Below are 20510 nucleotides of genomic sequence, written 5' to 3' on the forward strand. Positions count from 1 at the left end.
TGCAGAGGTTATTGCAAGGGACATTCAGGGGTGAGGGTTGGAAGGTTGCCACAGAGGAAGCTGCATTCAGATCTCTTTCTGGAGTTGTGTGCATTTCTACATGGGTGTGGAGGTGTTGTTTCCACTGTTAAGAAGCATGGAGCAAGCAATACCCCAGATCTGGAAGGGAGGCTGAGATAATGGTCTATGGAAGGTGCATTCTGGCTCTTGTCCCGCTCCGCTCCAGTGTTCTGGGAACCACGTCTCAGCCAACAAGCTGGGAAATTAATGACCCCATGATGGCATCATGGTCAAAGCTGAATGATGCTTTAAATGGAGCGACATGAGGGTCTCCAGCAAGCTAAGCACTGCAGCTTCATCACCACTTGCACATGAGCACCTGGAGCTGTCGATTGGTGGGGCATATAGAGAATTGACAAACTCACTGCAAAACCTCAGTTTCTTTAGTCCTACACCAAGGCTAGTGTAGGAAGCAAGGCGGCATGATGGGCCAGTAACCCATGTGCTGCCCAGGTGAAGGCTGAGGCCAACAGAGAAAGCTCCAGAGATTGGCACCTTGTGGAAAGGTTCAATGAGTGCAAAGGTGACTCCCAAAGTGCACCCCAAGCACCGAAAGGAGCTGCCCTCCCGCACCAGAGCCCCAAGAATGGACAGTTCCAACCCCCAACAGGCTGACAAAGCTCCCGAGCCAGTGACCAGTCGGCCCCAGGATCCCAGACAACAGCAGAAAGAAGGGAAATGCTCTGAGTAGAGGAAGTGCTGTCTCAAGCTGGCTGCAAGAAATCCAGCACCTCCTATCTGGCTGCGAACGTGCCTGGGGCAGCCCCCTCCTCAGGGAAATGGCACTTCAGTGCCCACCCAGGAGGTAATGAGAAACCCTTTGAGAAGGGGCACAAAGGAAGATGACACAGGCTTTCTTGGGGACGGCTGGCCAGTGTGTGCAGTGCACAGAACCCACGCCATTCTCCTCCAAGATCAGCGGGGGACCAGACAGGTCAGTCTCTTCAGCATCGGAGCCACAAGTATGTGTGCAGGGACAACACTTTCCAGCAGAGAGGGGACCTGGGATTAAGCAGCCCTTTGGGGGGGCTTTGGGAGTGCACCCTGCACTCATTGCTCCAAGGCACAGACAGGGGAACGCTCAGCTCTGGGGTTTACCGTGTCCCGCTCCTTCTGGATGCTGGAGTCCAGCTCACACAGTTTCTCTTGCAGCTGCTGCACGATCTTCTGTTCCTGCTGCAGCTGTATCATTTCCGACTCCCGTTCCCCCTGCAGCAGTGCCCGCTCCATCTCCGCCTAGGCAAACACAGCCATGTTACAGCAGTGCTGCCAGCCTCATCTCCCAACCTCACGGCAGGGCCCCCCAGAGGCACAGCAACGCCTGGGTGGGACATGGCTCTGCTGGCAGAGATGAGCCATGAAGGGCAACTGGACTTGGGTCAAGCCCAGATGGAGGTCAGGGCTGAGGCTAATGGCTCAGGTTCAATGGTTCTCAGACCTCACATGCTCTCCCCATTGGATCTATGCTCCATCAAACATGGGAATTAAAGACAGGCCCCATGAAGCCTCAAGTCAGAGCCAGACCCAACCTGTCAGGGTTAGTTCTGACCCTCCATTCTTCCCCCCCAAAAACAAACAAAAACAAAACTTTAAGGGGTCAGATTTAAGGCTCTGGTCTGGGTCCTTCCCTGCCTTCCCCGTCTAAGGGGAGGGGAGCCCGGCCAAAGCTCTCTAGGGGCAGAGTCCCACAGAACTCCAGAGAAGTGGAGCTGGGGATGCCGGATGCACTTACCCCAGCACTGTTCCACTCCGAACACGCAGCCAGGGCCCTTCACCCCTGTCCAGTGCAGGGCTCCACCTTGGCCCCCAGTGGGTGTCCTGCACCCTTCCCCCACACCAGGAGCAGTAGAAAGGGTTTCCCCCCACCTCATGAGACGACTCCTGCAGCTGCTGCTCCAGCTCCTTGACATGGCTCTTGAGCTCATCCACGTGGCCCAGCACCCGCACCCATTCCTCCTCCAGCAGGGCAGCCTCCTTGGTCTTGGAGCCTGTCGAGTCCTCGTGCTGCTTGGAAGAAACGGTGATGTCACTGGGGGACTGCTTATTTGCTATTTGCAGAGTAGGGAGCACGCACATCACTTCAGCAAAAAGAGGGCCCTGCCCCAGAGCTCACAGCCACTCCCTCCTCTGATACACCCAGAAACCCATCACTGCCCATGCCCAGCTCGGGTCATAAGCATGTCTGAGTCCAGCAGCAGCAGCAGGGTCCCCTGCAGGACACCCCCTCCTCACCCCACCCCAAAAAACACTCCACCCCCTCACCTCAGGGCAGGTGCTCTCTGTGCTCTGGGCCCCGCCCATACGCACCTTGTGGTGCGTGCGGGCAGACCCTGACCCCCCACCTCCTGGTGGGTGCTCTCCATGCTGGGCAGACCCTGACCCCCCACCTCCTGGTGGGTGCTCTCCATGCTGGGCAGGCCCTGACCCCCCCACCCCTCCTGGTGGGTGCTCTCCATGCACTGGGCCCTGCCTCCCCTCACCTCGTGGTGCGTGCTCTCCGTGCTGCTACATTCCTCCTTCAGATTCTCCTCGTCTGATTTCTCCAGGCTCTCCCTCTGCTGGGGCCCTGTGGCCTCTCCAGTCTCCTCTATGGCCTTGCCAAGGCCCCAGGCGGCCAGGCCGGCTGAGCCCTTGGAGTGCCTCCTGGCTGTCAGGATGTTGGTGGTGGCATCTCCGTCACTCGGGAAGTGCTGGTGCGAGCTGCCTGCGTCTGTGGTGCCATCAGTTCTGGTGTATTCCGCACACAGGCTCAGGATGGTCTCCAGACGCTGGCGCTCCTGGGCAGGGGTTACAGGGAGGAAGGCGTGAGTGGGCTGCCTGCTGGGATGGGTCCTCACACAGGTATGGGGGGGGCCAAGCAAGCAGGAACTGGGAGGCATGTAAACCCAGGCCCCACTGACCTGGGCTTTCCCCTCTTGCACTCCACCCCTGCATCACCCTATGACATCAATCTCCCTGAAGTGATACTTGTGTTGGACTAAAACACTGAGCTCCCCACCCCTCGATCCCCCACGTATTGGCCCTGTTCTTCCCCCCACTGGATAAACACACAGCTCCCCATCACACCAGCTGGGGTAGCATGTTGCATGGGACGAGGACCCCTGTGGGGAGGAGCAGGCAGGCTGAGTGACAGCCCTTTGCTCAGCCCTGCTCTGTTCAGCATGGGAGCTGTGTGACTCAGGTCTCATCTCCTAGCACAGGTCCCTGCCTGCAGGTGGTGGCAGCAGCAATCCCAGTTAACATGCAGGAAACTGAGGCAATGGCTCTGGTTGGTCACTCCCCCCCCCCACTAATTCCCAGCCAGGACGTGCGGCAGGGCCTTCACAACACACTTGGGCCTGACAGATGGGACTGAGTCCTGGCGGGGGAGCGGGACACAGACACCTGCTTGGACCAAGCCATAATACAGCACACTCCCAGTAAAGTGCCCAGACATCACGAACATTCATCTCTCCCATCTCCTGCTGCCATGTCATTTCTAGCACCCATAACTGGGCCTGGATCACATGGCAGTGAGCCAGATAAGACAGGGAAGCTCATTCCAATGCGTGCCATGGCCTTTGACCCCAAAGCCACCCCATTTCTAGCCTGGCCATTGTGGGGAAAGTGTCTCCTCTTGCATTCTAAGGGATCCTCAACACAGAGGCATCCGGTTCCCCCGGGAGTCTGGGATCCTCCAGGATGCACGTGCAGTCCCACTGAATTGCAGCCGCCTTTGGGGCAGATGATATTAACCAGAAGGGAGTGCCCAGCTGCAGACAAATGCACAGGTTGCACCGAGACATCCTAACCCGCTGGGCTTAGGCTCAACTGCTGGCTTAAGGAGTCACTCTGACTCTCCCAGCACAAGGGGATGGCCTGGAACGAATCTCCCCAGGCCTCTGCAAGGGCATGGGGCAGAGTCTGGGTGTACGTGAGGGAGTGGCACTGGTTTAGCTTCAATTGTTTGTTAAGCCCATTTAGTTGAACTGGAGCAGGCCAGTGTGTGGATGCTCTGACTGCCATTTAGTTTAAACTGATACCTAAGCAACTAAAGTTAAACTGAACTAAGTTTGGTTTAAAGCCAAAATAAGACTAAAGCACTTCTTCAATTGAACCAGGGACCTGAGACAATCGCCTATTGGTGCCAGGGGCTCTTCCCAAGGCTCGGATTGGTATCAAGGCAGCGCTGGCCAGAAGGGCACCTGGAGATTTTGCACGAGCTGTGAAGCTCAATCTGAGCTTTATGCCTTGGCCACTGAGTGCTCAGCAGCACAGCTTCACATAGCCCAGAGGGAGGCACCCAGAGTCCTCCTCTCCACTGGCTGGGTGTGGAGCCAGCCTGCCTAGCCCTGCAGTGGGGATCGAAGGAGAGCTAGGCACAGCCTATACAGCTTCCAATGGAGCCCATCTAGCTGCTCCAGGACATCTGGGGAGGGGAAAAAGAAAACAAATGTCTCATCCTCTTCGAATCCCCCCAGAAAATCAACCCAGACACAGCATCCCACCTGCTTCTGGGGCAGCTGCTCCTGCAACAACCAGAGGAAGGGTTTGCTTCTGCCAGTTCCCTCCATGGCTTTTGTTGTCTGCTTCCAGCCACAGAATCACTGATTCCACAGCACTCTCCCTCCCATGATCTGAGCCCCCCGAGTCTGGCAGCATTTGCTTCCCACCGGAGTAGGAAACCAAGCAGAAGCTGGTGCCATATTATTAAGGGGATGTTCTCAGGACAAAAGTCATACTCACACAGCAGGGATTTATCTACATTGCTAGTCACCTCGGATGCAGAATGCATGGACCCAGCCCCTTCCCCACCTCTCTTTGCAGTGTCCAGGGTCACCTACGGCATCTCAAGCACTGGTACACTGCTGCAAATCACATCCCAGACGGGACCCCTGTTACAAAAAGTAAGCAATCTCCCCCCGCAAAGGACAGGCAGCACCGAGACAAAACAGACTTGCCAAAACTAGTCAATTCCTAATCAGAGTGAAGGGTTCAGTCCCCTGTAGATCATGAGGGGCAGGACCGTGCCTCTCCAAGGCCCCACGAATCCCCACCTGGTACCGAGGGACATGGTTCTCATTCATTAACACACTCCTGCCAGGTGAGAGGACACGTGTGTCTATCTAAAAGCCTGCAGAGCTCCCCAGATTTACCTGGGTGAATGAGCGCCCCCCTCGCTCATCAGTTACACAGTGTGCACACAATACAACCCGTCCTAGCACATTCTTGCCCTCGCCTTCTGTCAGATGTTGCTCCCTGACACTCCTGGCTCTGGGCCAGAGTACAGTGCTATTACTCACTCCAATGTACAGGAAAGGGAGGGACGAGGAAGGGTTTGTTTGAATCATTTGTTTCATACAGGTTAACGTGGCCACATACCAGGACCATGGAGGATCTGGGAGATGATCCCAGAACTCCAGGTTTTGAGTGCCCTGCTGTAACCACTAATCCATGTTCTCTCCCTAAGTGGTACCTGTTCAAACGGCCAGGAACCACCAGCCATACAGCACTTGTCTGGTATGCAGGGGACCAGGCTACCCCTTGAGGTGCTTTCCCAAGCAGCCCCATCCCTCCACCAGGTGCAACCCCTTGTTACTACTCCCCAAGGCCTGACAACCCCTGTCCAGGAATGTATTCCAAAAGGGTTTGGGCCTCTACTCCTTCCCAACAGGTTGCTCCCATCATCTGCCTGGGCGCATGAGTGACCCCCTGCTTTGCAGATGCCAGTGCTGTCCTGTGAATCAGTGGCAGGAGACTGCTAAGGAAGCAAAAATAGCTGTGTGCGCACATACACCTCTGCAGACACATACTCACAACCCTGACCAGCGCAGTCTCACAACCAATCTCAACTGGTCTGGGAAGCCAGTGGCCTGATGGACCCACAGAGATACGGGTCACATGCCACAAAGGGTGCTGCCAACAATTAAACAGCTCTGCAAGTTGAGATGAAGTTTCTGACGAGCCCAGATAGCAGAGACTGGGCCTTGCCAGGTTTTTCCTTCAGAAAGGGATGAAAATCAGGGACTGACTGTACAGCAGCAGGCACCACACATAGCATCAGAGGGACAATGAAGACCTCCCTCCCACAGCCCTGCCAGTGCCCTCAGTCCAAACCTGCAGCCCCCTGCTATTCCAGTCCTGGGCCACTGTTGAACAAGGACTGACAGGCCGCAGAGCAGAGTGCGTTTAGTTTTGGCATAGCACAGCCGCACAAGCACCCATGCAGCTCCAGGTGCATTCCCAGCCCAGGTAGAGCGAGGGAGGAGAATGGGGCAAAGGCCAGGGCAGAGCAATGAAAGGGAGGGGAACAAAGGGAAACCAGGGGTGATGGTGCACAAAAAGCCTCGCAGCAGCCTTTCCAACCTGCACTGACCCTGGCTAGAGACCGAGGAGGTGAACTGCAGCAGCCTTTCCAACCTGCACTGACCCTGGCTAGAGACCGAGGGGGTGAACTGCAGCAGCCTTTCCAACCTGCACTGACCCTGGCTAGAGACCGAGGGGGTGAACTGCAGCAGCCTTTCCAACCTGCACTGACGCTGGCTAGAGACCGAGGAGGTGAACTGCAGCAGCCTTTCCAACCTGCACTGACGCTGGCTAGAGACCGAGGGGGTGAACTGCAGCAGCCTTTCCAACCTGCACTGACGCTGGCTAGAGACCGAGGGGGTGAACTGCAGCAGCCTTTCCAACCTGCACTGACCCTGGCTAGAGACCGAGGAGGTGAACTGCAGCAGCCTTTCCAACCTGCACTGACGCTGGCTAGAGACCGAGGGGGTGAACTGCAGCAGCCTTTCCAACCTGCACTGACCCTGGCTAGAGACCGAGGGGGTGAACTGCAGCAGCCTTTCCAACCTGCACTGACCCTGGCTAGAGACCGAGGGGGTGAACTGCAGCAGCCTTTCCAACCTGCACTGACCCTGGCTAGAGACCGAGGAGGTGAACTGCAGCAGCCTTTCCAACCTGCACTGACACTGGCTAGAGACCGAGGGGGTGAACTGCAGCAGCCTTTCCAACCTGCACTGACGCTGGCTAGAGACCGAGGGGGTGAACTGCAGCAGCCTTTCCAACCTGCACTGACGCTGGCTAGAGACCGAGGGGGTGAACTGCAGCAGCCTTTCCAACCTGCACTGACCCTGGCTAGAGACCGAGGGGGTGAACTGCAGCAGCCTTTCCAACCTGCACTGACCCTGGCTAGAGACCGAGGAGGTGAACTGCAGCAGCCTTTCCAACCTGCACTGACGCTGGCTAGAGACCGAGGGGGTGAACTGCAGCAGCCTTTCCAACCTGCACTGACGCTGGCTAGAGACCGAGGGGGTGAACTGCAGCAGCCTTTCCAACCTGCACTGACCCTGGCTAGAGACCGAGGGGGTGAACTGCAGCAGCCTTTCCAACCTGCACTGACCCTGGCTAGAGACCGAGGGGGTGAACTGCAGCAGCCTTTCCAACCTGCACTGACGCTGGCTAGAGACCGAGGGGGTGAACTGCAGCAGCCTTTCCAACCTGCACTGACCCTGGCTAGAGACCGAGGGGGTGAACTGCAGCAGCCTTTCCAACCTGCACTGACCCTGGCTAGAGACCGAGGGGGTGAACTGCAGCAGCCTTTCCAACCTGCACTGACCCTGGCTAGAGACCGAGGGGGTGAACTGCAGCAGCCTTTCCAACCTGCACTGACCCTGGCTAGAGACCGAGGGGGTGAACTGCAGCAGCCTTTCCAACCTGCACTGACCCTGGCTAGAGACCGAGGAGGTGAACTGCAGCAGCCTTTCCAACCTGCACTGACGCTGGCTAGAGACCGAGGGGGTGAACTGCAGCAGCCTTTCCAACCTGCACTGACCCTGGCTAGAGACCGAGGGGGTGAACTGCAGCAGCCTTTCCAACCTGCACTGACCCTGGCTAGAGACCGAGGAGGTGAACTGCAGCAGCCTTTCCAACCTGCACTGACGCTGGCTAGAGACCGAGGGGGTGAACTGCAGCAGCCTTTCCAACCTGCACTGACCCTGGCTAGAGACCGAGGGGGTGAACTGCAGCAGCCTTTCCAACCTGCACTGACCCTGGCTAGAGACCGAGGGGGTGAACTGCAGCAGCCTTTCCAACCTGCACTGACCCTGGCTAGAGACCGAGGGGGTGAACTGCAGCAGCCACAAAAGAAGTGCTCCTCGTGGCTCAAAGGGCTTCAGCAACCCGCTCACAGCTGCTCCTGCTAGCCCCACCCCCACATAACCTCCTCCCCCCAGGTCCATAGACTCACAGAGGGATCCAGCCCCACTTTCATGGTCCGTCGGATGTTCCTGCAGGGAAGCAATTCACCTTCGCCCTCTCGCCCACCTGGATTCAGCACCACCCCACGCAGGGTGCCACCCCGCTGCCCCGCGGGAGACACGTGACCGGCTGGGAGTCAGAGATAGACTAATTACATAGACTATAGCCCCAGGCTGGAGAGCTGCATGGCTCGCCACGCATACTACACAGGGCTATTTCTGAACAGTGAATCAGGCAGTCTGAGTGCAAACTGCAGCTCCAACCTGAGTCAGTTCTGAGTAAACAGGGCTTCCTCCCCCCACCCCATCCAGATGCAGCCTGGGAGAAAGGATCCCCCACCCTCCAATGAGTCTGGGTGAGGAGAATTATGGTCTTGTGGTTATAACACAGGACAGAGTCATGACACCCGGTTGTATCAGGACACCTGGGTTCTATTCCCAGCTGTGCCACTGACACGCTGCATGACGTTCGGCAAGACATACACCCTCCGTGTGCCTCGGTCTCCCCCGGGTGCAATGGCGGTTGATGATCCTGACCTGACTGGGCTGTGACAGGCTGGGAGACCTGGGAAAGCACTGCAGAGGGCAAAGGATGTTCAAGAGAGGGATGGGTGTGGGCTCCACCTGTGGGCCAGGTCATCTCCCTGTTGGGGGAACAGAGGGGATGGCCTCAGACAGAAAGGCCCTGGATAAAAGAGGCTCTGGCACCTAGCTCAGCAGGCCCCAGGCTTGCTTAGTCCTTAGGCACCACTGTAGCAAAGATGATTAGTAATACTGGAGGTGGATGTTCAGGCCCAAGCACATCCTGGCCTTGGGCTCAGGCTCTGGCAGAGCCCCAACCACGCTGGACTGCCCCAGACATTTCTGCGCTCTGCTGCTGTGGATTCACAGGGCTGTAGGTGCTTTCATAACTACCTCCCTCCCATTCTGGGGACCAGACTGCCTGGGGCAAGGACACATCAGCAGCTTCCCACTGAGCCAAGAGACACAGAAGGGGCTGGGTTAGGAAGCCAGGCCCCATGTTTGGAGTGGGTTAAATCTGAATATTTTAAGAAAAGGGGGTGCTGCCCTCTGACCTGTTCCCACAGCAAAGCAAGATGGATTCCCCGCACCCACTGGCCCTCTTCCCTCTCGGCCCAGCCATCTGTGGAATCCCAGGCTCCCAACCCAGCCTTGCTCAGAGTGGAAAGGGCCTCCCTATAGCTGGGGCGGACAAAGTGCCCAGAAGCTCTCACTCTCTTGCTAAGAGGGAGGGGGATATTCAGGAGCAACCTTCCCATCCTGTCTGTGCTGTGCCCGTCTGACCCCTGTGTCTGTCTCACCCCTTATGCCTCCTCCCACGAACCTGATGCCCCCAGCCACTGCCTGAGGGTTTATGCACTCCCCAGCCCTACCGAGACCATCAACTCAGGTCAGAGAGAACAGGCGTGAGAGTCAGGCACTCCCCAATGTAGACTCTGAAGAGAGAAGGGCAGCACATTAACAAGGGTGCTATAAACCTCCAGCTGGCACGGTGCCTCAGTGTTCGCTATCCCCAAAGCAGGAGCACCAATGGGCAGCTGAGGCGTGGCATCAGCCTCTCCTGAGCTGGCACAATGAGGTACTGGGGGATGGAAGGACCATTCGCAGGGATGAGTCCTTAGGGCTGGAATGGGCCCCTAGCACGGAAGGGAGGGGAAATCAGGGTCTCACTGCAGTGCACAGGATAGCGAGGGTGCTGCACCAACCCAGGAAGCTGACACCCACCCTATTCCTTCCATGTTGGGGGTGGAGAGTCTCTCTTACACCCCACGCCACAGCTCTGAGCCGGAGCACCTAGGAAAGAGACTGACTGCCACTTGCCAAAGCACAACAGCCTGAGCCAGACATTAAGGAGTAGAACCAGTCCCTGGGCATCCCCCAGCCTTGGGCGCAGCCAGACAGCAAGCCTGGGCCATGCACAGCATGCAGCCCAGTCAGAGCCATGCTAGTCAGGATAGCTAACACTTAGACCAGGCCCTCTGCCTCATCTACTAGTCCCAGTTCTGAAACCAGACCTGTCTGCAAACCCTACGGGCCCCGGGGAGCGGAGCATGAGCTGAAACGAGAGATTCGGCCTCTCTGGCCAGCTAGAGACATAGACCTGCTTCTGAGAAGGAGCTCAGAACACATTCAGGGCACCAGACGCAGAGTTTGGCGTCAACAGCAACACAGCAGCTCAGGACACATGTAGCCAAAGACCTCCCCAGCAAAAGCAGCCAGCTGCAGTGTAAAGAGATTCTGGAGAGGGCAGCAGCTGCCTATCTGCTGGAGCCCAGGAGAGCTATTCCTTCTTTTCAGCCCGATTGGCTAGGGACAACAGGTACCACCAGATCTAGTCCCTTGGGGGCTTGGGTCCAGAGAAGAGGAGCCTGAGTTTGTTCCCTCTAATCTGCTTCATCTCACAAGTGAACTACCAGTGGGGAAATGCTCAGCGCTCTTTCTACCCCGCTTGCCGGACAGCTGTCCACAGACTCACACCCCTGGCCACCCAAAGGGATCGATTTCCTCAAGGCTGGGCAGGACAAGGAGCTCCAAACGAGCACTTTCCTCTGTCACAGGGACAGCAGGGCACCACGGGTGCATTCAGAGCCCATGCACTAGAAGCTATGGAGAGAGGTTTATTTCAATGGCATCTCCTCCCTGAGAGGCTCCAGGGTCAAACACACTAGATACAGTGATGTGCTATGGAGAACAGTCTTGCATTCCTGCAGCACCTGTCCCCCAGGTACTCCGCACACACTGCAGATGGTACGGACAATATGGGCAATGGCTAGGGCAGTTCCCACACCTGGGGAAGGCAGCAGCTGTTTACCATGCATACGGCAACGGCATACACCCCAGAACCCTGTTTCCAGTGTAATCTTGCAGGGGATTTAGGGAAGCGAGTGCCCTGGAGAACGAACATTCCTGGGCTCCTGGAGACCGTGTCAGGGGAGTATTAAGTGCCAGGCTGAGTCAATCTTGCCGGGTCTCGTTATTTTGTACCTGATGCCACCCCCACCTGACAAGGCGCCAGTCGTCACCTGCCAAGTGCCCCTTCAATCAGGGACACTGTCATATCCACCTTCTTCCCAGACAGCGTTACTCCCAGTTGATTCGAGGCATCGGTTCCTACATGGAACCCTTTACCTTAAAGAAAGGGATCTCAGGCACTGAACCTTGCCTTAGTCAAACTCTACCCTTGCAGTCTGAGGCCAAGGACAGGGAGGTGAGCTGTGCTGCCCTGTCCCCAGGCACATGGCTGGGTGCTGGACAGCCTCCTGGGAATACAGACCAGACACTCCATGAGCTCCCACAAAGGACAGCTTGGTAGCCAGCAGCCATCTTTGGTGGTTTTGGCCCTGGCTGCAGTAGTGACCCCCTAAGGTAAGCAGTGCAGTCAATAGGTGCCTCCCTGATCCCATTACCTGTGCAGAGACTTCTGCCCAGCAACTACCATCTGGCTTGCCCCAGCACACCATCCAGTAGCAAGGGGAGGGGTTTTGCTACACAATCTCTTTGAACCACCCTGGACCGGCCCCCTTCACTGGCTACGCATGGACAAAGGAAGAGACAGATGCACTGGGCAAACCCCACTCTTCTCCCGCGTCAGGCAACTGCTTAGTCTGTAAAAACTCAGTCCCACGGCCTAAATATGGGGCCTAAGTGCCTGCAAGACCTCCCGTCTGCCAGGAGCCTTGGAACATTATCTGCACAATACATGCAATGCAATTAAAAGGGCCCAGGCAGCTAACTACTTTGGCACGAAGCTGGAGTCCCAGCCTGTTATCCCCTAGAGAGCATACGGTCAAATCCTGAGGGCCTACATTTAGAGAAGAGGCCTCGAAGTCCTATACATACAGGCCAGACTGTGCCAGTCAATACCCTGTAGGCTCACACTGCACCCTGTACATGGAGACTCAATAATACAACCCATAGGCTTTGTAGATTTACAGTTCACCCCACATAAATGCAGACCACTTAGCTTCATAACCTGCCAGCACTGTCCTGACTTGAATCCATTAGGTTCCCTGTCCTGTTATGATGGTTAATTGCACATTGGCTTCTGCATAATCCAGCTATCTGCATTCAGAAGGGAGGCCCAAGTGCTGCTTCTTGTGGTAATCTCTCCAGATAAGCAAGGAGTCCAGAGACTCAGAGCCCTATGCACATTATTGGTATGCAGCTGTTAGTAACTGCAGCAAAATGCACAGCAGAAAGGGTCTGGGTTTGAAAACAGTATAAGTCCAAGGCCCTATGCAAAGAATACACCAGCCCTTATTGCAACTGCCTGGGCTCCCTGGTATCTGGGTGCAGGTCTGGGCTTGGAAAGAGTCAGACTCAAAACTTCACTGAGGGTACAAAAAATCCCTGGTCACTGTGACAGCGAGAACGTATAGTGCCAGTGAGGTGAGTGGAGAGACTAGAGAGCTCTCCAATGATGTATACACCATCCAGTGGCATGTGGTCGGCATACCAGTATGTGGCACAGCGGGGTCAGGCCCACAGTGGTGTGTGAAAGCACAGGCCAGAGCTCCAGAGCAAGGAGGATCCCAGACCCTATGCATCCTGGAGACTGCAAGGCCGAAGCAACCCAGTAGCCAATGCCACAAGCCCCTCGGCCATCAACAGAGCGCTCCGCTCTCTCCCCTATCCTGTGGAGGGCACTGTGGTTGGCTTCCTGCCTCCCCTTCACAAATCCCTGTAAGGCATTTCAGGGGGTACGGGGCCTGTAGGTGACATACACAAGGCAAGAGCTTTCCAGGCTCTGTAGCAAGCTACAAGCCCGGGGCTCACCAGTGAGTGCCTTACTCTGACCACTAATTATGCCCCCTGCCATGGATGTGAACTGGTGTTACAGCAGGAACTGCAATGCGATTGTCCTATAAAGCAGCGTGTCAGCTGGAGCAGAGGGGGAGGGAACAGGGGTCACTGCAGCCAGTGCCTCACCCTCAGCAAACACCACTCTGACAGGGAGTGAGGGCCACAGCAGCCCCCCAGGGCTCCAGTAAACTTGCCAGACATGATGTGAAACTGGAGGGGACCAGGATACAGTCAGCAGATAATAGCATCTGAGCTTACAGCTGTGATGAATGACGGTCAGAGACGCAGCACACTAACTCCTCAACTGAGGATGCTGTGCTGAGGGGAGCCGGCAAGGGTCACATGCAGAGTCTTACCCAGCTGCTCAGCAGACTAATGAGTGGGGCAGCTCCTACCACTGCTGCCCCAGCTGTGGGAGGACGCAGCCAGTCATATACAGCCTGTGAATCTGAAGTCGGCAGGGCAGAAAGGGCCCAGGAATCAAATCCCCCAGGGAATGGATTGACCAGCACAGCTCAGACCATGTACCCAGCTAGTTTGGTGTCCTGCCTCCCATGGTGCACAGAGGGGAGGCCAATCAGCCCAGCATGCAGCTGGCCAACAGTACCATGTGGGGTGGCAGCTCCTTCCTGACACTCTCAAGGACCAACTGATGCTCTGAGACCTGATCAGCCTTAGTCTAAGTCAAAGCAACCTAACCAGCATCACAGTAACCAGTTCCAGTAAGACCAAGAGCCTCTTCCCAGCTGCTGCAAGGGGCTTGGATAAACCAGATCTTCCTAAACATCCAGTGTTTTACCCACTGTGGCACTGCCTGTGCTCCTCAGAATGGGCAACAGTATCACCGAGCGTGGACTAAAGACGACCTCGCTTCTCCCTCCAACATTCAGTGCTCCCCCTTGCCCTAGAGCTCAGCGTCTATCCACAGTGCCTCCCCCACTAGGCCCCATCTCCGACTCCTCACCGGGCCCCACTTCCGTGCCCGGCCCTACTGCCCACCAGACCCCATCCCATCCCGTCCCTCTCACCAGGCGCTCCATCTCCTGCTCACGCAGCCGCTCCTCGCGCTGGCGGCGGTGATACTCCAGCAGGTCATCCTCATTGTCACTGATCTCAGTGATGCTGTTTTTGCGCTCCCTCGCACTCACAGGCAGACGCAGATCTCCTGACAGCTTCCTGTGTACCCGGGGGCTCTGACGGGGCGAGGGCACAGCCAGCGATCCCAGGCTGTATGCAGGGCTGAGGGTGACGCCAAAGCTGGGCTTACGCTGGGAGGCAAGTTCTGCCTGGAAGATGGGTGAGGGGCTCCTGGTTCTCAAATTCTTCCCCGTCAAGGAGGACGAGGAGGAGAAGTCTTCATGCCTCTCCAGGGGCCTGGCTACCTTGCGCCGGACGCGAGGGCTCTCAGGAACCTCCTTGGCCAGCTTGGTCTGCTGTGAGGGACTCTCTTGGGGGGCCCTTGCTTGGGGAGACAAGGCAGAGGGCAGGGGTGCTGCCCGGCGAGACAGGGAAGGGCTGAGGGGAGGCAAATCCCTCATGCTCTCCACGCTCCTTCTGCCCATTCTGGGACTCTCAGGGGGCTGCAGAGAGCGGCTGTCCTGATTGACATGGGTGAAACCCACAGTCTCCAGGGGCTGGAAGACTCTTGTCAACACCTGCCGGGAGGGGCTGGAGGCCAGGTGTCTGTCAATGCCAGGGGGCTCCCTGCCCTCCCTGAAGGGGCTGGGTGGACGCTCTTGAAGAGCCACAATTTTCAACCTCTGAGAAGACGGTGACTGAAATTTGGGTACCAGCCGGGGGCTGCTGGGGATGTTGGTAGGCTGAGCCTGGGGGCTCCCTGTTACATAGTCACTTGAGCTTACAGACACCAGGGGCACATGCTGGTTAGGGTGGCCCAGCTGTGTGCTCTCAGCAGCTCTCCGGGCGCTGGAGAAGGCTGACAGCCCAGGGCCTTCAGGGTTCAGGGCTCTCTGGCCAGGCTTGGGGCTCAGGGGAACGCCATGCACTGCCCTCCTTTGCATCTTGGGACTCTCTGCAAGCTGTGTCTCACTTGTGCCTATGGTGCTGTTCCTCAGGTCCAGGCTGGAGCCCCCACATGGAGGTGGAAGTGGCCGCTGCTGTGGGGACTGCATGGCATGGTTGTAGCTGGAAGATCTCACTGGCACCACTGGGGGGATGGGCGGCCCCTGCTCCTGGCTACTGGGAGAGGGACTAGTGTAGCTGCCACTGCTGGCTGGGGATGAAAGCGGGGAGAAGGGCGGGGATGCGTTGTCATAGCTGGAGCCCACAGACATGGCCCCAGGGCTCAAGGGTGGGGACAAGAAGTAGTGCCCACCACCATTCACCACTGAGGACACAGGGGACTGGGCATTGGCAGAGAGCTTTCTCCTGGGAGAGCTCGAGTCCTCCATCACCAAAGAGTCCATGATGTCTTGCAGGTCCTTCTCGATAGAGCTGACCAGGGAGCTGTGGCTGGGCCGGGGCCTGCCTCCCTGTCCCTTATGGACATCATTCAGAGACAGCTGGTGGTTGCCGTTCACTAGACTCTCCGATTCTGCCAGAGGGAGAGACAGGAGCACACGTTAGCCGAGGAGACAGCACCATTAACCACACAGCCCAACCCATGCCAAACCCCTCCACTCAACCAGGCCATGTAGGTAGAGACAGGCCAGAACCAGCCTGTGCTAGGGAGCAAACATTCAGCTCCTGCTCCCGTTTCTAAGGCAGGATGGCCCAAGCACTGTCCCACAAAACCCCAACTGCTAGTCAGTTCTGGAGACTCCAGAGGAACCACGACAGCCCAGGGCCTGCTCTCCAAGAGGCTGGCGGTGGAGGAACCAATGGCCACCAAAGCCTGGTGGATCGGTCTGGGCTCCATCTGTGGACCTGCCTACCTCTCCTCCATAGGGAACCGCTATTTACTGCTACCACAGCCACGACATGAGGCCACATGGGGAAGGGAAGGGATGGGAGCCAGTTTCAAATCACATTCCTTTTCCACAGGAAACATTCCAGCAAGAAGCTGCCAGTAGGAGGCACCCACACAAGAGATTTCCACCTCCCAATCTTCCTTCTCTCCTCGCTTCCAACATTACAGAATACCCCACTGAAGTTCTAATTGCTCTGAACCAGCACTTTGCATTCTGGAGGAGGCCGAAGCCACACTGCTGGTGTGTGCTGCACATACATGCTGGCTGGAATGCTAAGCACACTAGGAAGTGGTGCCAGCAATGCAAAGGGGAACACCCACAGCTCCATTAGACAGGATAAGAGCTATTAACCCTTCAATTTCTAAGCATGGGGACTAGGTTTCAGAAGACATTTTCCTATAGTCAGGCTATTCCATACTTGGCCATTAGAGAGATACATGCACAGAAGCAGCTGGGACTGGCCTCTTTGGGAGGGGAGGGGAGGGGAGAGGAGAGGAAGCACTAGAAAGACACAGTCTGAGACAGCTTCGCAATGTCCATGCTCCTTTGAGTGCTCTTCTTCAAGCCAGTGCCACAGCATGGGGTTGCTGCAGGTGCCATCTTCTGGATGTGACCCAAGCAGAGGCCCTGACTACCTGGAGCCATTAGGAGTCCAGGGCACATCTCAGAAGAAAAGGAATATTAACAACTGACCTAGCTAAGTCCACCTCCTTAAATTCCTCCTGCAGCTTCAGTAAGATACCAGAGTCTTTTTCATCTCTTACCTGGAGCTACTTTGTACAGAACAGTGCTTTAGCAACAGGTCCTGGGACCTCTACTGGATCTTTTCTTTTATGAAACTCAAGCACACAGGGCTGTGCTGAACTGTCCCCCTAACCCTGCTCTACTCCCCCTGGGGTTCAGGGTAAGCCATGCCCTTATGAAGTACTGTTATCTCCCATGCTGATCATCTCCTTGGAGCTCAGGTGCCCGGGGATTATATTCCAGTAACTATCCGGGTGTCCCACTAGCCTTATTGCCCAGGCAACTGAAATCGAATAGCTCTTTCCAGCACACAGATGGCAAAGCCCTGTGATGCTAATGCATCCTCTGCCTGGCTCTGCCTGTGGTGTCGCTGGCACGCTGGGAGTTGGGCAGGGAACAGCTGCATATCCCTCACCTCATCCTACAGATGGGACTGGCTGTTGTGTCTTCCCTGTCCACATAATAATCAGTCCCTGGGGCTGCCTGACTTTTCCTCTGGGGTCTTGTAGACAAAACTGAACCAGCAGTGCAGGGAGGGGAGAGAGCCAACTCCAGACACGTCATGTGCTTAAGCATCTGCCTCCCACTCAGAAGGGAGGAGGTGCAGCCTCTTCCAGAGCACCAGGAGGTGCAGCAGCCAGGGTGCAGAGCACTTCCAATTTCACCCTCCCAGCTAAAATGCCACTATCCCCTGCTTCTCTGAGGCCGAGTCAACACCCCCTTTCCTTCCCCAGCTGCCAGCAGGGACAGGGGAAGGAAGAACATGTAAGACCCGCAAAATCAGACATCCAGGCAGACTGGAGGGAGGGGCAGCTGCTCCCTGGGTGGGATTTGGGGATGGAGCCTCTGGGGGTTTGTCTTGGGGATTCAAAGAGTTTCAGGGACAAAAAGGGGGGAAAGAGGAAGAGAATTAAATGATTTGATTGAATGTCCCTTAGAAACAATTTAACTAACCAGCATGGAGCCAGCTGCTGCCATAACCTTTGCCCAGAGTCTAGAGTTTGAACTATACAACATGTCTCTAAACAGGGGCAAGCAGGCTGAGCTGGGGGCGGGGGGGGGGGAGCATGTGTCAGCCATAAACCAGACCAGGCCACACACTTGCCTCAGGACGTGGGGGATAAATGTAAAGCGGGTCCCCCCACAGTTCCTGCCACTTGGCTCTGAACTAAAACTCCTCCCCAAGCCCTTGAAGCTGAAGTTGTGTTGGCCCTCAATGCCTCGGGACACTAGGGTTCCAGAAGGTGGCAAATGGCCAATTCCTTTGCTAAACAAGTGTGGGGTTATCAGCTCCTTGCTCAATAAACTGCAAGGTGTATTGATGCTTCTGGCTCCCATTAAACTGGCCCCGTAGGACACGCGAGAACTATCCATGGCACAGTATCTCAAGGTCCCAAACGCTGGCCTCTCAGAACCCGAGCTCCCCACAGCCCCAGGCTCGGAGAAGCAATAGCACTCAACTAACCCTTTAAGCTCATTCCTAGGAGAGACCCTCATCAGCAGGCCTCTTTTGGGGCAAAAACTGCACATGTGAGCTGGCCAAACGCTGCCTAGTGACTCTGCACCCCCGGAGTACCAGCTCCCCCTTCCCATACAGCTTCCTGGGGCTGGGGTGAGCCACGTCTGGAGGCAGTTCCCTCCAAGGGCAGAGCCATCACTCTGTGCTGCTGCACCCTTCCTCGGAGCATCTCCAAACACGCTGCAAACACTAATTAATTAAGCCACAACCTCAGGGCACCTTTCCAGCTCTAATGCTCCCAGCACCAACCAGCAAACACAGCAGAGGGAAAAAAAACAGCCAAGTAGGTCACAAGCTTCTAGGGTGCCTCCCTTCTACCCACACAAGCCTTCGATTGCCTGCTGATACCCAATTGATTGACAGACCAACCTTCCTGTCTCCACTCGACTTCTACAGGGCCAATAATGGCCACTTCAGTCATTCTAGCTGTGAAGACAACATGGTCAAGGAGTTAGATCAGGATGCCTGACTCAAGAGCTCCTGGGTGCTATTCCTGGCTCTGCCACTCACCTACTGTGTGACCGTGAGCTGATCCCTTCCTCTTGTAGTGCCACAGCATCCCAGTCTCTACACGGCACTCACCTGGGAAGCACCAATTTCTGCTTGCAGAGCTAGCTGGGCCCCCTGGACGGCCAATGCCCAACTACTTGTCTGAGCTGGCAGAAGGCAGCTGGCTGGCTGGATGGAGAAAGTATGGCTCTTGTCTGAAGCCACATAAATGTCAAGCTGAAACCAGACTGCTCTGGCCTGCAGCATTTGTCAGACACGGTTATATCCCAGCCGGGATTGAGAGTGGCTGGGTTTTTTTCCCTTTAATAAATGAAAAGAATCATGAAGGGGAAGGATGAAGAAGCAGTAATAATACTGCCAGAGCGATAACCCAATCAGGGGCACTTACGGTCTGGCTTTCTGGAAAACTAGACAGACTCACGGCACGAGTGGCTCACAGTGAGTGCTGAATTAATGGGCAAAGCCATGGTCTCATGGCCAGTTACTGTAAGAGAGGGGATTGATTGGCAGGTTAATCTGCTGATCAGTTCCAGGCAGACCAAAGCTCAATTTATTTCCATTAAATCAGCTCTTCTGCAGATACAAGATTCCTGACCACATCTGCCTGCAGAATTATTTCATAGGAGTAAATTGGTTATTATAATAACAATGTGCACTTGGTCTGAAGATCCCAAAGCACTTCACAGACATCCTGCAGCCTCACAACCCTTGTATCATTAGCTCTATTCTATATCTGTGTGAGTGACTTGCCCAAGGTCACCATGCAAGGCAGTGACAGAGCTGGGAACAGAACCCATGAGTCTTGACCCCGAACACTCATCACCTGGAGGAGAGACATGCAAGCCGATTTCAGTCAGTCAAGTATTCCTGAATCGAGAAACAATGCAAATGACTGTACAAGAAAGGGAACAGAGACAGAGGTCACACAGGAAAGACAGCACTTCCCATTTGCAACAGGCAGGCCAAGAAAACCTGACACCAACTTTCCCTTGGTAATTCCCTCTGTGCCAGTCAGCTTGCCCCATTCAGGTAATCACCAGCAACAGCCTGACATGTCTCCAAATTCTATTGCAGTGCATGCACAGGGATCTCCATACCTCAAACAAACACCAAATTCTCTGTGCTTCTCATCTGGAAGCACCAGCCTTTTGTTTCAGCTTGTGTGATCGACCAATGCTTAAAACACCAACACACCTGTCACTGGGAAGAACAAATCAAGAACAGCAACAAGCTGGACTGTGCCAGATCCCTGCCCAGAAAAGTGAGACCAGATAATATTTTGCCATAGTGACATGGGTAAAACAAAGGCAGACTCCCACCAAATTGAGAACCAGGTGCAAACTGGGAGCCTCAAGGCATGGTCAGAACCCAGAAAGAAGCAACTGTGCAGTTAGCAGGACAGAGGAGAGACTGAGACACAAATACGTTCCATCCCACATCCTAAATATGAGGGAGTGCAAGGAAGAGATTTCCTCAAATACCCAGAATCAGAAGAGATGTCTCATTGCAGAGGGACAAGGAAAATCTGCGCCTGACCACGGGAGACAGAACAATACAGCAGAGCCACCTGCCACCAGCTGAGGAATGACACACGCCTGGCCCTGGGGGATCAAGCCCCAGACACTGGGCGTGATCCCATCCTGAGGGGAGCAGAGCTGCCCGGCAAAGACCTGAGCAGCCTAGCTT

The 20510-nt window shown here is 55.7% G+C and overlaps 1 protein-coding gene across 30 annotated transcripts in view; it reads right to left on the minus strand.

Moving 5' to 3' along the window:
- The window catches only part of PHLDB1 (pleckstrin homology like domain family B member 1), a 111260-nt gene that overhangs the window by 33687 nt on the left and 57063 nt on the right, over window positions 1–20510 (minus strand). For 23 of the 30 annotated variants that reach the window (XM_044997141.1, XM_044997144.1, XM_044997140.1 and 20 more), the window contains 4 exons: window positions 14150–15675; window positions 2541–2837; window positions 1927–2067; window positions 1159–1296 (listed from right to left, as the gene is read on the minus strand). In XM_044997141.1, the coding sequence (XP_044853076.1) occupies window positions 1159–1296; window positions 1927–2067; window positions 2541–2837; window positions 14150–15675 (2102 nt within the window). Of the gene's footprint in view, window positions 1–1158; window positions 1297–1926; window positions 2068–2540; window positions 2838–14149; window positions 15676–18824; window positions 18924–20510 lie in introns of those variants that run through there. The other 7 variants (XM_044997133.1, XM_044997152.1, XM_044997149.1 and 4 more) reach the window with 2 other exon arrangements.

Source organism: Mauremys mutica, chromosome 22 (assembly GCF_020497125.1).
Source record: "Mauremys mutica isolate MM-2020 ecotype Southern chromosome 22, ASM2049712v1, whole genome shotgun sequence".
Classification (NCBI taxonomy): Eukaryota; Metazoa; Chordata; order Testudines; family Geoemydidae; genus Mauremys; species Mauremys mutica.